General features: G+C 37.0%; 1 protein-coding gene across 2 annotated transcripts in view; it reads left to right on the top strand.

Annotated features, from left to right (window-relative positions):
- dpydb (dihydropyrimidine dehydrogenase b) overlaps positions 1 to 20,395 on the top strand; it is a 291,123-nt gene that overhangs the window by 139,013 nt on the left and 131,715 nt on the right. The window contains exon 14 of one of the 2 annotated variants that reach the window (XM_056474114.1): positions 4,213 to 4,677. The exons of the other annotated variant lie outside the window; for it this stretch is intronic. Within the exon in view, the coding sequence (XP_056330089.1) occupies positions 4,213 to 4,347 (135 nt within the window). The 3' untranslated portion in view covers positions 4,348 to 4,677. Of the gene's footprint in view, positions 1 to 4,212; positions 4,678 to 20,395 lie in introns of those variants that run through there. 2 annotated transcript variants of the gene reach the window in all.

A 20,395-nucleotide genomic window follows, 5' to 3' on the forward strand; every position in this document is an offset into this window, starting at 1 on the left:
ATTTGTATTGTTGATGTGCGTGTTTGCGTCCAATAACTTTGTGTGCACACTTTCAAAATAACTGAAGTGAATGTTCTAATGAGATGAAACGCCAATCGGCATCTATGACTTTAATGTCAACATGAATGGAAAAAAAAGATCTGAGTTGGTTGATTCAGTATATTAGCTCAGGTCAGAATAATTATATTTTCTGTTTGACAAAATATGTCTACACTGTTGATGTTAGTCTTATGTTTAGATATTTGTACTGCACAGACAATTAGCAAAAGCAATGTAAAGATTTTTTTTTAAACTAAAGATGGTTGGTTTTTATACTTGAAAGACGATTTATTAAATAATGGTCAACATTTTGATATAATTTTCTTGCATATTAACTTTGCTGAGGTCTATCTGCAGTTGATATTACAAAATAATTCAGCACACAGAGTACATAAAGTTTTTTTCTTTTCTATTTCTGTTGATTTTAGGTTATTTTAAAAGTAAATTAGTTTAATCAGTTGTTAGATCAATTATTTTCCCCTGAATTTTGTATTATCATAGTCCCTAAATACAAGTAAATGCTGTAAATGGGATTTAAATCAACCCAAATTTTTTTTCACATTTTGTGTCCCCCCGAGTTCTCAAACCAAAGTTATGCTGCGTTCACACCAGACACGGATGATCCGTCAACCGTGGCCGATTTACATGTTAAGTCAATGCAAAGACACGAATAGACATCCAGCAGTGCGAATAATGTGATTTGCATGAATGAAGCGGCGCAAGTTAAGCGCTTTGCGCGTTTGACACACTTAACGCGCAATTCACTCGAGTTGAAAAATCAAAATTTTAGCAGACATTTGCACCGCTTTAACCAATTATGAGCTTGCTCTTGTAGGGATGTGATTATGACATGTCTGTTGTTGGTGTCCCAAGGTGGAAATTCTCTTGCCGAAACCGGACAGCAGCTCATCAAACTTGGCTCACCTCAGTCAGAAGCAGCGCTCAAAGCCTCCATCATCCAGGAATAGTTTTTGGGGGAGTTATTGAACTCACAGAGCTAGAAAGGATCTAGTGGACTTAGACATGGCGCCGAATGAATATGCACTGTTTTTCAGCCTTCCTTAAGCACATAAACACAGCTATTCTCTCAATTAATTCCATGTTAGCCATTTAACAACTAAGCTAGAGTCACTGGGAAGAAAGAAGCCCTGCCCATTATGCGATTTCACGTCTATTGTGAAGTGAATTTCATGCTCGAATGAAGCGAGTAAACTCAATGTTTATGCGTCTATTTACGTGCGAATAGCGCAATTTATTCACGTGTGTCACGTCTGGTGTGAAAACAGCATCACACCATTGTATATCGCTAAGGTTCTCACAGCGACCCGAGTTCAATTTATGGCTCAAGGTCCTTTGCTGATCCATTTCCCCTCTCTCGGCGCCATTCTACGCTCTCTACTGTCCTGTAAAAAGTAATGGTATAAAACTTCTTACTAAACAAGCTATATTAACACAATTTTAACATTCATTTAATTTCTTTTTAGCTTAGTCCCTTTATTGATCAGGGGTCGCCACAGCAGAATGAACCACCAACTTATCCAGCACACGTTTTACGCAGTGGATGCCCTTCCAGCTGCAAGCCAACACTGGGAAACACCCACACACTCTTGCACACACTCACATACAATACGGCCAATTTTGCTTACTCAATTTACCTGTACCGCGTGTCTGGACTGTAGGGGAAACCGGAGTACCCGAGGAAACCCACGCAAACACAGGGAGAGCATGCAAACTCCAGACAGAAATGCCAACTGACCCAGTCGGAGCTTGAACCACCGACCTTCCTGCTGTGAGTCGATTGTGTTACTCACTGCACCACCGTGCCACCCCACAATTTCAACAACAATAACATATTATATTTGAAAGTAATTTTCATACAGCAGCTTAAAGAAATGTCTCCAAAACAGATTGTATGAATGAATATCACTAGTAAAGTAACTTGTCTGTTTTTCTAGTAAGCATAAATAATGGCAGTAACCAATAAGACCGTCCTTGATTTGACAGGGCAACCACAAAATAACCCATAACACTGTCAACACATTTTCTTCATTTCAAAATTCAACAAAACAAAAACATTTTAATGTGTTTAAAATGGTTTATATTTATGACAATCACTTATCTGGCATATGGCCATTATTAAATTCAGGTATTGCCATGACAGATTAAGTCAAGTCAACATTTTTAAATGCTTTTAAGAAACAACAAGTGTTTTATTATTAATAATAATAATAATAATAATAATAATAATAATAATAATAATAATAATAATAATAATAATAATAATAATATGTGTTTTCCAAAGGGCTACAAGCACACTCCTTTTAAAACCAATACAATAAAAATAGTAAAAAAACTTCGCTCATACTGTTAAATGCCAAAAAATTGAGATGAGTTGAGATGGTCTGAAAGTACCTTTATAGGTGTTTAACAGGGTTCAATTGTGGCATTGAGCAGGTTTGCTGACATTTTGAACATGTTGTTGACTACAAGTTACATTGCAACTACATGCTGTTTGTAATTATAATCAGCAAAATGTTTTAAAGGAACCATCAAAATGAAGTGATACCATCTTTTTTATTATAGCCAAATAGACAATGGATAAGTCCAGCTGAATTGGTAGTACAGTTAGTAGAGTTAAACAGAATGCAGTACATCTGTATTTCCAGACTATAGAAAACCTTTGTGACAAACTATAACCCCAGCAGGAGCTCTAGGTATTTTTGCAGAGTTAGGTATGATGTCTGTGCTCCTCTTCCTCTCTGCCGAGGCCCTTAAAAAACAGCCAGCCTACTCAGTCCCTCACGCCCATGTGGGCCAGCCGGAGCAGGCAGGAAATCAATGGTGGCTGGGGACAGACGGCTGCCGTCCCGCAATTAATGCCAATTTGTTATGTGCACGTATCTCTGCAGGGAGACATGGTGTGGGCGGAACTTTCCCTCACTGATTCAGGCACCTTGGGTACACAACTCCAGAGAGAGAGAGAGCTAGATAAAGAGTCTGTTCCCAGAGGTCAATTCAGATGGCTTTACATTCGTAAATGTTTGCATGAATATGAATGATTGCAATGAATTATTCAGATGTCTTGGCACGTTTTGTAACTCTGTGCAGTTATTGGATTGTAAGCTGCAGCTACTGAGCTGTGAGGGTTTCTAGTTATAGATCTCGATGACATCTGACTAAGTGGCATTTTCATCACCAGACAATGAGGGTTAGTTCACAAAAAAAAAAATAATAATAATCTTATGTCGTCATTTACTCACCCTCCACTTATTCCAGACCAGTTTTTTTTTTTTGTGTGTTCAGCACAAAAAGAAGATATTATGAAGAATGTTGACACATTCATGATTTTCTAATGAAATTAGCAATTAGGGGTCTTGCTCAAGGTATTCCTTACAGAGGCACCTCATCTGGGTATCAAAGATGGAGAGAGAGTGGTCCTTTCACAACCCCCATCAACAAATTCCTGTTGGGACCAGGACTCAAACCTACAACCTTTAGATTACAAGTCCCTAACCATTAGGCCACATGTTGCTTATGGCAACATTTTTAAATGCTAATAAGCATGTTAATTTTTCTCTAACACCGATAAACAAGATTATAGCATTCTTATTATGGCATTTATTGTCAAGAAAATCGTTAACATTTGAAAATAGTTGCAGGCTCGTTGGGGGTGCATGCCCTGTGCTACATATTTGGGAAACAACAAATATGTTCCCTGGCATATATTCGCCTGCATTTTTGTCTGTGAAATGAAAGCTAAGTTTGGAATGACGCCGCCACCATACGCTTGTTTTTACATGATTTTTAACTCATATTTTCTAACACTATTAGCTCATACCCAAGCACTTTAAAATGAAGTTAAATAAGTTGAAAACCCACACAAGTGGATATAGTTATGTATAGGAAACATTAAAATGTACAAAATGACAGAAAAATGACAGAGTGAATTAAAAAAAATGTAAGAATTCTTAATTATCATATGTCATTTTCTGCTCACTGATCTTTATCTGCTCACTGATCTTAAGTTGTGTCAAATGGCATGAAAGATGTTGTCACTAGGGTTTATCTCATCTCATTTTCATCCGCTTTTCCGGGCCGGGACGGGGAGGGGGATTAGCAGTTTTAGGAGAGAACCCCAGACTTCCCTTCCCTCTTCCCTCTCCCTTTCCCTAGGCATTTACTCCAACTCCTCCGGGGGATCCTGAGGTGTTCCCAGGCCTGCTGAGCGACATAGTTCCTCTAGCGTGTCCTGGGTTTTCCCCGAGGCCTCTTCCCGATGGGTCGTGCCTGAAACACCTCCCTTGGTAGGCGTCCAGGAGGCATCCAAAACAGATGGCCAAGCCACCTCAGCTGACTTTTCTCGATGTTGTGGAGCAGCAGCTCTACTCTGATCACCCTATCTATAAGGGTGCATCCTGCCACCCTACAAAAGAAACTAATTTTGGCCGCTTGTATCTGAGATCTTGCCTTTTGGTCTTGACTCAAAGCTCTTGACCATCGGTGAGAGTAGGAACAAAGATCGTCTGGTAAATTGAGAGCTTTGACTTACGGTTCAGCTCCTTCTTTACTACAACGGACATATACATCGATCACATTACTGCTGCCACTGCACCAATCCGCCTGTCAATTCACGTTACATCACGTTACAAGATACTTGAACTTCTCCACCTGGGTTAGATTTCAGCTAAAAACCACTCTGAATTGGATGTAAAAATCTGTTAAAGTTGTGTTTGAAAATAAAAACCCCACCAAGATCGACATCTTTAGATATTATTATTATTATTAATTACGTGTATATGTCTGTTCAAACACGCACACAAAACCCAGACATTCACTACGCTTCAAATCGCATGTACAGAATCCATTTGGGAAACAGTGTCTATTTATTACTATGGAGCGCGTCAGCCGACAGTCACGCACCGCTATATGACTGTTTTGAGGATTGCATGTGAAGGGGAGACGGCATCTGTAATGAAAAGGAAAGGGAATCCTGCCGTTTTTATATTTATTTCAAACTGTTTTCATGCCTAAACAAAGCGAAAGCACAGAACAGACTCACATTTAAGAGCAAAGGGTGGTTCGGCGGTATGGGTTGCGTATAGGGAGGCTCGGTCTTTAATGTTTATTTGCCACTCTTCAGAGAAAGACTGAAAATACGGGAGAAATACGGGGAAATACTTTTACGGGATGATAGTGGGATAGAACTATACGGAAGAATCCCAGGAAAAACGGAAGGGTTGACAGGTATGGTTTATGTGTTCCTACATGCTTCCAGTTGCCACTTAAGTAAGTTCAAGCCAGTTATATGTCATTTTCTACTTCAATATCTCTATTGTACCTATAGATTTCCTTCTTTTCTTTCAATGTCACTATCTAAAGGCAAAAGCATGTTTAAAAAAAGAAAATCCTTCACCCCAGACTAGCATAAAACATGACATACAACAAAAGGGGGGAAAAGGCAGTACATGTATATCAATAAGCACTATCCTCTTCCATATACTGCTGTTGTGTCCTTGAGTGGAGTATTAATTCATTATTGCCTCAAGCGCGCTTTATGATAGCCAACTTTTAGCTCTGACTCCTTCAGCCTATAATGTGTATCAGAGGCGCTGAATGGGAATAACAATGGCAAGGCCTTCGTTAAAGGACATAAATCCACTGAAAGATGTTTTTAAACCCTCGTATTGAGATGGCAGAGGTGCCGGAGAGAAACGGTTTGGTGCACGAGTCAAACCTGCGTGGGGATGCTAGCATGTAACAGTTAATTCTATGTTTGTTAAATGCAGGTTTCGTGTGTGGGAAGTTTGAGTTTCATGACAGTAGAGAAAGCCTCGTAGTGACTTTTTAATCAGGGTACGTGAAGAGTGGGAGTTTTAAGCCCAACTTTTCATTCCTTACTTTGTTGAGAAGGTATTTTTCTCAGATGTAAATCACGTTCGCTCACCTTTATGAGGCCTCTGAGTTATTTTTTTTTCTTTTTCTCTACAGTGCGCTGACTTATTAACAGATGAAAATAAGCACCACTTTTTCTTTTTTCCTTTTTTGCAAAGAAAAATAAAAAAGAAATGTTCTTTATCTGTTTAATTTTTAAAAATACATTTGAAGCATGAAGTAAGTGAAAGTTCTGTCACCATTTGCTGCCATTTCTAAATTGTGTAGGTTGCTGCTTTTTTTAGTTGCTGCTTTTACCAGTTTTAACTGATAGATTTGTGCAATTTTCTGATTTGATTCACTTAGAGTTTTACCTAGAATTGATTAATTTTAACATATTTGCAAGAATAAGGCCCAATCCCAATTTTACCCCTTAGCCCTTACCCTTACCCCTACCCCTTGTCTTGCGCATTCACGTGCATAAAATTGTTGTCATGCAACTGGTTTTCACAGCAAAATGTTCACCGCATGCGCCGATTTAGGAGACATTCAAACAAAATGCACCTGAAAGACAGCGCTTATGTCAACTTGCTGCAGTACACAAAGCCCGCAAGGCTTGTCTTGTGATTGACCCACCGCTCTGGAACTGAACGCGAATGGATTGGTTAATATCAGCTGTCAATCACTCAGTCAACGCCTTCTGCCTTCAGATAACAACGGCGAAAATGTCAAGCGCTGAAGATGAGAGAATGAAAATAACACTGACAGATTTTGTTTTAGAAACCACCTAAAGTTACAAATAATGGCACATCTGCTCAGTGATCATGCGGTGAATGTTAATCCACTATTTAGACTTTTCAAAGAGTGGGTAAAAGATATGAAAATGGCTAAAGCCGTTCACTGTGTAAAGCCGGTGCGACGGAGTTTGCGGGTAACAGCGTTTGCCACATCTACACAGTTTGCAACACCGTGTACACCATTGCAAAAGGGCTCGCATTCACTAAGATTAAACTAATATTGCAGCTCATTAAAAGACCGTTAATGCTATTAAGATGACGTATGCGAATAATAAGTTATTTGTCAATATCATCTGTGGAATATCAGACAGCACCTGTGAGAATACAGCACAGTTGTTATCGTTTACTTTGTTTCAGTTTTTGTGTTTGTTTTTTGTTAGTTTTGAGTAGTGCTGATTTCAAATGCAGTAAATCTGTTAATATAAACCTTGTAGTAACGGTCCTCATAATTGGTGTGTGTCCTCATAATTGATTCATGTTGCGATGACGCTGTGCTCTGAAGTGTGAGGGAAAGTTAGTGTTATTTTCAGTGGTTGAAGTTTATTTTTGCACAAATACCTCAGCATTATAGCCTCAGCCTTGTGCTGTGTTCCCGTCATTTTTCTGATGAGTGCTTCAGCAATCTACATGCTTACAATGAAGGATTCATTGGCTGTTTGTTAATGGAAAGATCAGAAAAGACTATTGATGTATGTGACTTCATCAGAGCTTGACAGGAACTATACAGAACACAGTTAATGGATCAAATCCTTCCTCCATTTCACAAATGTTAGTAAGTGCAATTTAAATGGTTTCCTCCTTGTTTTCTCTAGCTTGCAAAATGTGTATTTGTGTTTTGTTAAAAACTCGACGTGTGTGGCTTTCTTTATAGATTTAAATGCGTTTGTGAGCTCGCGATCCACTGCCGTTTGTTGCTATGGCCACCATCAGCTGTTTCTACATGTGTGGCAGTCAAGTTCCAAAATAGTTCAGCTTTTGCCACTGTGTGGATTAATACTAAATGTGTGTCATTGTTTTTACTTATGGTTAAGAATAGAGCAATATGCAGGTGTTAAACTGCATTGCTTTAATGCACTCCTGCATTGGGCTCACACATACACTTTGCACTATGACTACTTTAAAATTGTTGATAAGCCGTGGTGGGCATTTCTCTCTGTCTCACACTGAACGCAGCCGACCAATCGCAACAGACTGGGTCATCGAACCAATCAGCACAGATTAGCATCGTGCTAGGGAGGGGTTTGGGAACAAATGAATCACTGAACGAATCATATGGGAGTTGTTGGAATAATTTGGTCAAAATAAATGCACATTATAAGACAATGAAAGTGTTTTTTTGACATTGCAAAAATATTAGCCTGTTGTTGGAGACCCCTAAAACCAAAATATGACATTTTTTAATGCAGAATATGGGCTCTAAATGAATATTTTTATTATTATTATTATTATAAAAAATACATTGATTTTTTTTTAAGAAACTTTAAGGCAATTACAGTAAAAATCCTTGCTGTTATAAGTGAGCTTAAACATTCAGCTAAAGGACTCCAACTATGTTTGAAACAAATAAACTCCTTTTAGCTTTCTAAAGGACCAAATATTTTATATTTGGGTGAATAATTCACCTGAAATGAATAAAAGCTCAAATATTTAGATGCCTTTAATGAAGCCAAGAGCTACTTTAATAGAAAACATATTTGTTTGTCACTGCTAAACACTGGTTTTAAATAGACCTTGGAAAATATTTCATACGAGCTGCATTCATATTTTTCTTAGAGGCTTTTAATAACCGCAATCTTTCTTTGTTGTACATTCTCATCATTGTGTCCTTAGAGCCGTTCAGTGACTTCCCGCATTAATGAGACTCAGTTATACCATTGAAATCTGCTGTGCAACGTGCATTGAGCATATATCTTTTCATTAGTGATATGTAACACGCCATCTGTGAGGTTTACCGCCTGTACTGATTTCACAAAGCAATGCATATTGGAGGAAGCTCATGTAGTTTTCTGGTAGAGCAGCATATGAATCACAAACAATTGATTGCTTGTATAACATGCGATTGTATGCAAGATGAGGCCTTGTTTACACCTGATATTAAGATGTGTTTTGATATGAAGGATGAAATTATAAAATGATAAATGAAAGCAAAAGAGGAACACAAAATGTTATGAATAGCAGCAGCTTTCATTTAAACTCTAATAGCTGCAAAGCCACTGCAAACTCACAACAAATATGTAAACTTTTGGATTTAGTAGCTAATTTGTATCAATTTATGTGCTCATTAGTACGTTTTAGTATGATTTGCTAATCCCTAAGTAAATTGTCATACAAATAAAATGATATGATTTCATACGACTTAGCCACTCTTCTGACAATATGTAAAATAATAAAATTACTTTCCCTTGTGAGATTAGGCAAGCTAAGGTACTGTGAATGATGGCTGTTAGATTTTTTTTGTTATTTTTTATTATTATTTTGCTTCCAAACTTACAATTGCAGATGTCACAGTTTAAATCCCATCTGGTAAGCATGTTCTGTAAAGCTTACGAATGAGGTCAGTAAGCAGAGAGTAGGTAGTCATTCGTGGCTGTTTGAATGCATGACACACTATGGTCCTATTTACACCTGGAATTAAGATGCATTTTGGATGATCAGATCTCAAATAGACAAGGGAGACTGCCATGTATACCTGACATTTCAATCTGTCTCTTGTCCATTCATAATAACAATAGGGTGGCGCATGTACTGTGTGGGCTTTTCTAATCTAAGATTGCAATATCAGCATGCACAATTTACAATGTGCCCTACCTGACAAAAGTTGTGTCGCTTATCCAAGTTTTAGTAACAACAAGTAATAACTTGACTTCTAGTTGAAATTTGGTATTAGAAGTGGCTTACATGAAAGCGTCTAGATTATGCTTATTTTACCAAAATAAAATAGGATCATGCCTTGATTTTTAATTATTTAATTAGGACAGTAAGGTCTGACTTTGCTTAGACAAAAGTCTTGTCACTTAACAGAAATATTGTACAGTATAGAAAATAAAGTCATGGTGCAGTTGAAAAAGAAATAATATTGTGTATGACTCCCATGAGCTTGGAGAACTGCATTCATACATCTCTGAAATGACTCAAATAACTTAATAAAGTCATCTGTAACGGCAAAGAAAGCTTTCTTGCAGGACTCCCAGACTTCATCAAGACTCTTTGGATTCATCTTCAATGCCTCTTCCTTCATCTTACCCAGAAATGCTCAATGATGTTCATGTCTGGTGACTGGGCTGGCCAATCCTGGAGCACCTTGATCTTTTTTGCTTTCAGAAACTTTTTGGAGGCTGAAGTATGTGAAGGAGCGCTATCCTGTTTGATGTTGCCATCCACTCTGCAGATCTTTCGCACCCCCTATACTGAATGTAACCCCAAACCATGATTTGTCCTTCACCCAACTTGACTGATTTCTCTGAGAATCTTGGGTCCATGCGGCTTCCAATAGGTCTTCTGTAGTATTTGTGATGATTGGGATGCAGTTCATTGGAAAAGAGTATTCATCTGCAAAAATCTTTCTTCTACGACTTTTCCAAATGATCAACTAGAAGTCAAGTTATTATTTGTTGCTCTTACAACTGGCATCGATAACAAGACTTTTGCCAGGTAGTTAACACTTTTACTTTTTTAAACATTATCAAGTCAAAAATACTGAGTAAACTACAATAATGGTAAAATATATAATTTATTTTATTTTTATGACCCTTTTTATTGTGTGAAATGCATTTATGCAGCAACATTTGTACCATTTTGACATGTACTGTATATACTGTACATTACTGATGTTAAAACTAGTTTAACAAATATTTTAGGACTTTAAAAGTCATTACATACACTATACTGCTAAAAGTTTTGAGACATCTGCCTTTACGTGCACATGAATGTTATTGAGTTGCCCACACATTGCAGGCTTTTCACAAGCTTTAGGAGTGTGTTTATAGGAATCTTTGACCATTGCTTTCATGAGGTCAGGCACTGATGTTGGACATGTCGGTCTCCACTCAAGTTAATCCCAAAGGTGATCCGTCAGGTTGAGGTCAGGACTATGTGCAGGCCAGTCAAGTTACTCCACACAAATCTCACTTTTCCATGTATTACAAATCTTTGTTTATGCACCAGTGCAGGCATGTTGAAATTTTTAAGCAGCAAAAAGTTGGAACCATGAACTTATTCAAAATGTCTTGGCATCAGTTGTTCCAATATGTGAACTAAGGGCCAGCCCCTAAAAAACAAGCCTACTGTATGCCATAAAAGAGAGTAACAGCTCTGTTTCTGCTCCAATAGATGCAAACCTGTATGCCAATAGATGCAAATTTTTTTTTTTTTTTTTTGGGTTTTTTTTTTTTTTGTTTGTTTTTTACCGTCAAAACAACAATACATTTATTGGAAGCAAAGTTTAAATCCAGTAGTCAGCACATTTTAACCACATGTCCCATAAATGTTTAAGAATGAGGTCAGTAGGTGGGGAATAGCTTCTCTTGTGTGGCTGTTCAAATGCATTTGACCACATGAGCATCTACACTATGAAAGCAATCCAGTCAAATGCATTTTTTAAGCTATACCTCTGGAAGGGATCAGAAATAGACAAGCTCAAAACATTTCAAACCATTTTTACACCTGTATTCAGTGTCATCCACTTATGATCAGAATGACAAAAATGCATCTTCAAACTGAGTCTGAGTGTCTAGTTATAAAATCAGCAAACGTCTATAAAAGTGTGGCCATGTGAGTTTTTCAGCTTTTGAAATAGCTCTCCTTTTGAATCTAGAAAGAGAGGTGCAGTCTATGTGTGGATGTGAAGTTACACAGGGACATTTATTCTCACCAAACAGCTTCAGATTCCCTTCTCTTTACAGAAGTGAAAGCTCAGACTGCTGAATTCAGTGAAAAGCTGAGAGGAAATGCTCTGTAAAGTGTGAATGCATTAATTAGTAAAGTGACCATGACTGTTTTGAAATTTTGAAGGTTCTGGTTTAATTCCACAGCCAATATACTGTACATATAGACTTTTTTCAGAAGAAAGAAGACTTAAAAGTTAAGGTCATTTTTTAAGAATGTCTTCCCAGAATATCTGTGCTCCATGAACGCATCGATTTTTGAAAGCCTCTTTCGAATAACCACAAAAAACGTAAATAACTTAGGCAAACATTAAAAATAAAGCTTTACTTGGGTCAATTTGTTGGTGTTAAGGCCTGAAAATATAAGCTGTACCAGCAGATGGAAATCTAGTTATCAACATCATTACCACCAAGGCCATTTAGCTGTTTACCACGTCACATTCTGAGGTGAATCATAGGGAAAATAAACACTTTACAGTAAACATGAACTCCTTATTTTATTAGGTTTAATAATTAAGGGCGCAAATAGAAATCCATTCATTCATTTTCCTTCTGCTTAGTTCCTTTATTCCAGCTGCAACCCAGTACCGGGAAACATCCATACATACACACTCATTCACACACCTAGCCAATTTAGTTTATTCAGTTCACCTGTACTGCATGTCTTTGGATTGTGGGGAAAACTGGAGTACTCAGAGGAAACCCACACGAACACGGGGAAAACATGCAAACTCCACACAGACATGCCAACTGACCCAGCCATAATGCTAACCTGTGACCTTCTTGCTGTGAGGCAACAGTGCTAACCACTGAGCCACCGTGTCATCTTTCAAATAGAATTATATAAATTTTATTAAATTAATAAATAAAAATCTGTTATTTCACCTTGCCAGTATTTATGCAAGTCATCTTGCATGTCATACTGTTGAAGAAATGAGTGAGTAACCACTCACTGTGTGATAAAGCCTGCAAAACACAGTTATAGGCCTCTAAAATTCAAGAAAATGGGACAAAAAATGTCACATTTGAGCTTTTGTCTCCTATTTGTATCATATTACATGGGAATTAGAATCAATGTCATGGTGAGTTGTATTCTGCCATGTTTTGAGGGTTATAAAACAATGCAGATGACACAAAATTGTTCTGGCAGGCCAAAATCTTCTGGAAATCTGCCACAAAATGGCAAGCTCCTCTATATTTTATGTATTTTTTATTAATTATAGGTCATGGAAATTCCGCTTTTTAGTTATCAGGGAAAAGTCAGGGAGTTTGACATTTGGTTGAGAGTGGAAAACCTGGTTTTACCAATAAAGCCACAACAGAACAAGGGTCCATCTGAGATCAAAGTACAGTGTTTTTTTTTTTTTCCCAATGAATACACCTTTTGAACAAATCAACTGAATCAATCAATGTTCCATTCAAATGAAGAGATCTTTAATGTAATGTAATCTTTGCTTCATTGCAATCAATAAATGAATAAGTGACTCATGAGACATTTAGCTTAACATTCTGTCCGTTTTATTTGCCCATTTAGATGTTTATTTCATAAATCAACAAACAGTTATAATAATAATGATTGTGTATGAATGTCAGATTTTGTTTCACAATTACCACAATATTGACTTTAAATGTTCATTTGAGAGTAATCTATTAACCAAATTTAATGTGTGATAAATTCAGAAAATACTGAGTACATTGTAGCTATTTTATTGTATTTACATATTTATAATTTGATATTTAGCTGTCTTTTTTGTTAAAGAATCTTGAAAAGCATCCTTTTTCATTCATTCATTCATTTTCTTTGTCACTTTATTAATCAGGGATCACCACAGTGGAATGAACCGCCAACTTATCCACCATATGTTTTACGCAGCGGATTCCCTTTCAGCTGTAACCCAGCACTGGGAAACACCCATACACTCTTGCATTCACACACATACACTACGGCCAATTTAGCTTATTCAATTCACCTATAGTGCATGTCTTTAGACTGTAGGTGAAACCCGGAGGCACCCGGAGGAAACCCACGCCAACACTGGGAGAATATGCAAACTCCACACAGAAATGACAACTGGCCCGGCCGGGGCTCGAACCAGTGACCTTCTTGCTCTGAGGTGACAGCAATACCTGCGCCACTGCGCCAGCATCCCTTTTGTAGAAAACAAAAATAAAAATTTGATTGTTACACCACCATCACAAGCCTGAACCGTTGATACAAGGCAGGATGGATCCATGCTTTCATATTGTTGATGCCAAATTCTGACCCTACCATCTGAATGTCCCAGCAGAAATTGAGACTCATCAGACCAGGCAACGTTTTTCCAATTTTCTATTGTCCAATTTTGGTGAGCCTGTGTAAATTGTAGCCTCAGTTTCCTGTTCTTAGCTGACAGGAGTGGCAACCAATTCTGGTCTTCTGCTGCTGTAGCCCATCCACCTCAAGGTTGGACGTGTTGTGCATTCAAAGATGCTCTTCTGCATACCTCGGTTGTAACAAGCGTTTATTTTTTATTATTTTTTATTACTTTTTCGGACCATTCTCTGTAAAACCTAGAGATGGTTGTGCGTGAAAATCCCAGTAGATCAGCAGTTTCTAAAATACTCAGACCAGCCCATCTGGCACCAACAGCCATTCCATGTTCAAAGTCACTTAAATCACATTTTTTCACAATTCTAATGCTTGGTCTGAACTGCAGCAGATAATCTTGACCATGCCTAAATGCATTGAGTTGCTGCCATGTGATTGGCTGATAAGAAATTTGCTTTAAGGAGCAGTTGGATAGGTGTACCTAATAAAGTGGCCGGTTAGTGTAAGCCGTTTTGTTTTTTTATCTTTCATTATATTTTATCTTTTCCCCCATCTAAAACTAAAGTAATATAAAGCTTTACTTTATGCTGTCCATTGGTATTAAGGCCTAAAAACACAAGCTGTGCCGGCAGATGGAAAAGCAGTTACGCACACCATTACTACCAAGGCCATTTAGCCATTTACAACGTCACATCCTGAGGTGAATCAGTTTGCTTTAGCTATACATCTAATCTGATGTCCAAACCAACTTGTGCTTCCAAGAACTCACTTACATGACCTATCCATCAGCGGTTGTGTAACCTGCAATTGTTTTGCAATCTCCAGTAACGGTCACTCATCCCTTGATCCACAGTGGTGGACTCGAACTCAAACACAAAGACACTAGCACAAAAAATAAAACAATAAAAAGAACAATAGCGGATTCTGTACCCTCCCTCACAGCCCCTTCTGTGTCAACATAATGACGGCTATAGTCACAGAGATAATTGCGGACGAATGCTTTTCCTGTGTCAGCTTTAAAAAATAGCCGGATTGTTTAAAAGGCAGGCAGACTAATATTTAACCGGAGATTTTCTCAGCGGAAAGAGGAAGTGGGGGTTGTCGGCTCATCGGGACGGCGTAACCATCTGTAATTACCCTGAATATGGCTTCAGGCAGGCCTATCAGAGACCTACGTCGGACGCTCGAGTGCAGCGCGTGGCATGACATTTGATCACTCTCTTATCATGCGTGTTCTTTTGGGACAGGTGCTGGCTTAAAAACAGGGATTATTGGGCTGTGGAGGTGTGATAAACCCCCCCCCCCACTTTGTCAAACACCACACACTCGGACACAGTTAACCACTGACCTCGTCTCAGACTAAAGAAGAGAGTGAATTCAACCCAGACTAATGTTTTACTGGTTAGCACATGCTAATAGGGCTTAGAGAACCAGAGATTATTTACTTACACTGTAAAAAAATGCAGAATTCCACACAATTCATTCATGTTGTCCCAACACAAATTGTTAACCTAACACTTTGTGGATTGAACATAAAAAAAATATGTTGTCCCAATAAAAATCTCTTGTTTTAGCTCATTTTCAATAAGTAGTTTGAACGAGCAAAAAAATAATAATAATAATTTGAGTGTACCACTAGATATCCTTCACAGGAATTACTTTAAAGTGTTCATATTATCATTTTTCAAATCTCACTAGATTCATAATTTTCATTCATATGTTCAGAGAGGAGAGCAGACTCATCTGAGCATGTATGGTGCCTCCAATAGCTGATACACTAGTGCCTAAATTAAACATTTGTAGCTCATATTTTCATTAAATAAAATTCATAAATATGCATATTTATTACCTATTTAGGAAAACTGTTTGTTGTAACATAGGTTATTTAGTCCTAATTTTAAAAATAACATAATTTGTAGGTTTATTTTTAGGTTTAGTTTTCGCTGCTGAGCATTTTTGAGTGTTCTACTCAAAGTAGTGTACTCAAAGTTCTCAACATTTTTGAAATGCTCTGACAGTTGGAGAAGTGCTCACAGCTAAGCATTTTTGGAAGAGCAATAGTGTTTACATACAGTTGAAGTCATAATTATTAGCCCCCTGTTTATTTTTCCCACATATTTTTCCTAACTTAATAGTTTTAATAACTCATTTCTAATAACTGATTTATTTTATCTTTGCCATGAAGACAGTACATAATATTTGACTAGATATTTTTCAAGACACTGGTATTCAGCTTAAAGTGACATTTAAATGCTTAAATACTGTTATGTGAAGTGGACTCTGAACAACGGAGTGAGGATCCAAACGCAGGGTTTATTAGCAGGATGGTGAGACAAGCAATGGTCAACACAGGGGCAAACAGATGTACACAGGAAATCATAGTCAAATAACAGGCAGATGGTCAGTACAGGTAGGCAGCAGGCAACGAAAACAAGCATGGCCAGGATCAAAACACGGCAAAGCAAGACAAAGGAAGCACGTTGTAATGTCACAAACACAGTAAACAAGACTCAGCCCTGAAGTGTGTTTGTGTGCTAAATAAATAGTCCTAGTAATCAGTTCATGAGTAGCTTCAGCTGTGTCTGTCGGCAATCATGGGGATCTAGACCAGGTGTGAGTGGTGCATGACTGGATCTTGTAGTTCTTTTGCTGGCAGATTTGTAGTTCTCATGGCCTAGATTGCTGGTGACTCTAACAACTACAGTAGGTTAATTTGGTTATCTAGGCAGTTTAGGGTAATTAGGCAAATCATTGTATATCAATGGTTTGTTCTGTAGACAATCGAAAAAAATATATAGCTTAAAGGGGCTAATAATGTTGACCTTAAAATGTTTATTAAAAAAAAAAACAGTTTTTATTCTAGATGAAATAAAACAAATAAGATTTTCCCCAGAAGAAAAAATATTATCAGACATACTGTACAAATGTCCTTGCTCTGTTTAACTTCATTTGGGAAATATTTAAAAAAGAAAAAAAATTCAATAGGGCCTAATAATTCTGACTTCAAATATCTACTTACAAATATCTATCAAATACCTCTTCATACATGCAGTACAACCCCAAATTTAAAAAAAGTTGTGGTATTGTCTGCAATGAAAAATAAGTCAAAGTAAAATTATAAATCCATTTTCTGATTTAGGGTTGTACAAGCTCTTCGCTTACATCTAAACACCCATGCATACATTCAACTATAACACATACATAAGATTTATGAGGTAAAAACTGTAACACTTTTCAATAAGGTTGTATTAGTTAATGTTAATTAATGTGTTTACTGACATGAACAATGCATTCATCACATTATTTATTTATCTGTGTTAATGTTAATTAAGGGAAATAAATTTGTTCATTGTTGGTTCATGTTCAACTCACAGTGCTATAATAGTAACAATCATGAATTTGGATTATAACAATGTATGTCGAGTTATCATTAGTAAATGTTGTCCAAATATTGTTCAGTATTAGTGTCAGGGTTTGTGGTTGGGAAGGATGAGGGAAGGGCCCAAATGCAAATAACCAAGGAATTTATTTTATAAAAGAAACAAAAAAACAACTAAAACAACCCTGTGAGGGAAAAAGACAGTAACAAACTGACTTCACTCGGTTTGGCTTGAATTGACTAAACGGACACAGAATCAACAATGTCAGGACAGAACAGGACAGAATAAATGGGGAAGACAAACCAACGAACAGACAAGCGAACAGGTGAACATGCTGATTGAAAACAGGAAAACAAGGTGGCTAGGGTAAGACAATAGACAAAAGAGCACAAGGTACAAACACCACAACACAAGCCATGTGCTCGCATACAAACAGGACTAGAGCACGCAGCCAATGAGAGAACTCACTGACCACATGACACAAACACAACAAGACGCGATAAATAAATATAATTACCAAGCGCTCACATATGCAACGTGAATGTTCGCTCCCAGCACCAACCCAAACCGAAGCCTACTAGAATAAGGCGCTGAGAATAAACATCACGTCGCAGACTAAACAAACACAGACACCAGGACAGGAGCGCATATCCAGACCTGGTCCTGACCTTGCGCGCCTGCATCGTGGTGAGTAGGTCACCAACGGGTGCAAAGGCTGGTCCATGGGATCAATGCAAAGACTCGTCTGTCACTGTGGTCTTTCAGGAATCTGTCTCATGCTCTCCACTCCTCCATGACCGCCACCGCATCTGCTCAGGATACGGCCTGGTCCAGGGTTATGGAGACCTCCAGAAGTCCTCTATGCATGGCATCATACAGTGTTTTCAATCACTGAAAGATATATTTTTATCACACGCTGTAAGCAGTAGACCAATCACAACAGACTGTACCACCTGACCAATCAGAGCAGATTAGCTTTTTATTTAAAGCAGGGGTTTAGAAAAGATCTTCAAATCTTTTTTGAAAGAGTGTCTTTCAGAAATTGGGTGATTTAAAATGTATGCATGAGGAAACAAAAGAGTTCTGGTTGCATGTTTACAGTAGGAGACCTCCAAAACAAAATAAGCTCTATGAACGGCATTATGGGCAATTTAAAGAGGCATTGAAATTGTGGAAATGTGAGTGTATGTACTTGGTAACGCAGTGTTTTCTTGTCTCTTATTTGTTTTCTTTGTCTCACAAAACACCTCCAGACAGTTCATCTCCATCAGAAATGACAGGCAATCGGAGTTTCTAACTTAAGCTACGTATTAGCATTGAAGGCAGATGTTGTGTCGAAGCTGGCAGGTTTAATGCTCTCACATTTGGAGGCGTTTGTGATCGGAAGATTCTAACGTTGCAAAGCACATCACACGGTAGTGAAAGAATGAAGGGTTTTTTCTGCTCCAATATTGTGTTGTAGGTATGGTAATTGATGTTACTGTGCTGTCATAATTTTCAAGCTCATCGTGGGCACAAAGCATATATTGTATATATAGTAGATAAAATATAGATTTTTATACAGCACTGTGACAATTTACACCTAATAAACGCCCACAGAACATTTGACATATCAAAATTATATTTTATTAGAACTGTCAAGTTAAATTGAGATATTCATTTAAATATGTTTAAAACAATATTTTCCTCCACAATATTAGCAACTTTTTTTTAGACATGAATATTTAGTGTTCATTTATATGAAGAACTATATATGGAAAACAGCTATGGAATAAATTAAGGGACAGTCTGAAAACTTTAAAATAAAAAAAATTGTGGACATTTAGAGTTTTTCTTTCTTTTTTGTTTCTTTTTTTTCGACTTTTCCTTTTCATCTTCTTGTTCTTTGTTCTTTCTTCCTCCTCCTCTTCCTCCTCTTCCATTTTCTTCTTCTTTTGTCTTCTTTTTTTCTTCTTCTTTTCATTCATTTTTTCTTTACTCTTGGGTCTTTTTCTTCTTTGTTTTCTCATTATTTTTATTATTATTCTTTTTTCCTCCTCTTCCTCTTCTTCCATCTTCTTCCACTTATTTTTTTCTTTTCTTCTTTTTGTCTTCTTTTTTCTTCTTTTTGTCTTTTCTCTTTTCTTTTTATTTTCTTTTTCTTTCTTTCACCTTCTTTTTCTCCATCTTTTTTCCTTTTTTGTCTTCTTTTTTCTTATTTTTCGTTCTATCTTTTTTCTGCTTCTTTTTCTTTTTTTAGTTTATTTTATTCTTATTCTTTTACTTTCTTTTGTCCTCCTCCTCTTCATCCTCCTCCATCTTCTTCCTCGTCGTCATCTTCTTTTTCCTTTTCTTCTATTTTGTCTTTTTTCTTTATTTTCATTCTGTTTTCTTCTGCTTCTTTTTCTTCTTTTTACATTCTTTTTTTCTTATTCTTTCTCTTTCTTCCTGCTTTTCCTTCTCCTCCTCCTCCTCCTCCTCCTTCTTCTACTTCTTTTTCCTTTTTTTCTGTTTTGTCTTATTTTTTCTTATTTTTCGTTCATTCTTTCTTTACTCCTCCTGGGTGTTGTTCTTCTTTTTTCTTATTTTTCTTGTTCATTGTCTTTCATTTTTTCTTCCTCCTCCACCATCTTCTTCTTTTACTTTTTTTCATTTTCTTTTTTCCTCCTTCTGCTTGTTTTTTCTTTATATTTTTCTTCTTTTTCTTTCCTTTTTTATTTCTTTTTCCTCCTGTCCCCTCTCCATCTCATTCTTCTTTTTCATTTTCTTCTTTATTGTCTTCTTTTTTCTTTTACGTTCTCTTTATTTTCACTTCTGGGTCTTTTTTTTTCTTCTTGTTTTTCTTTCTTTTTAATTTCTTCCGCCTCCATCTTCTTCTACTTCTTCTTTTTCCTTTTTCTTCTTTTTGTCTTTTTCCTACTGTCTTTCTTTCCTCTGTCTGCTTCTTTTTCTTTCTTTTGCTTTCTTTCTTTCTTTCTTTCTTTCTTTCTTTCTTTCTTTCTTTCTCCTCTTTATCTTTTTCCCTTCTTTTCTTTTTTCTTCTTTCTTTCTTTCTTTCTTTCTTTCTGTCTTTATTTATTTATTTCTTTATTTAATTATTTGCTTAAAACAACAAAAAAGTGTCTTGTTTTGAAACAT

Source organism: Danio aesculapii, chromosome 2 (assembly GCF_903798145.1).
Source record: "Danio aesculapii chromosome 2, fDanAes4.1, whole genome shotgun sequence".
Lineage (NCBI taxonomy): Eukaryota > Metazoa > Chordata > Actinopteri > Cypriniformes > Danionidae > Danio > Danio aesculapii.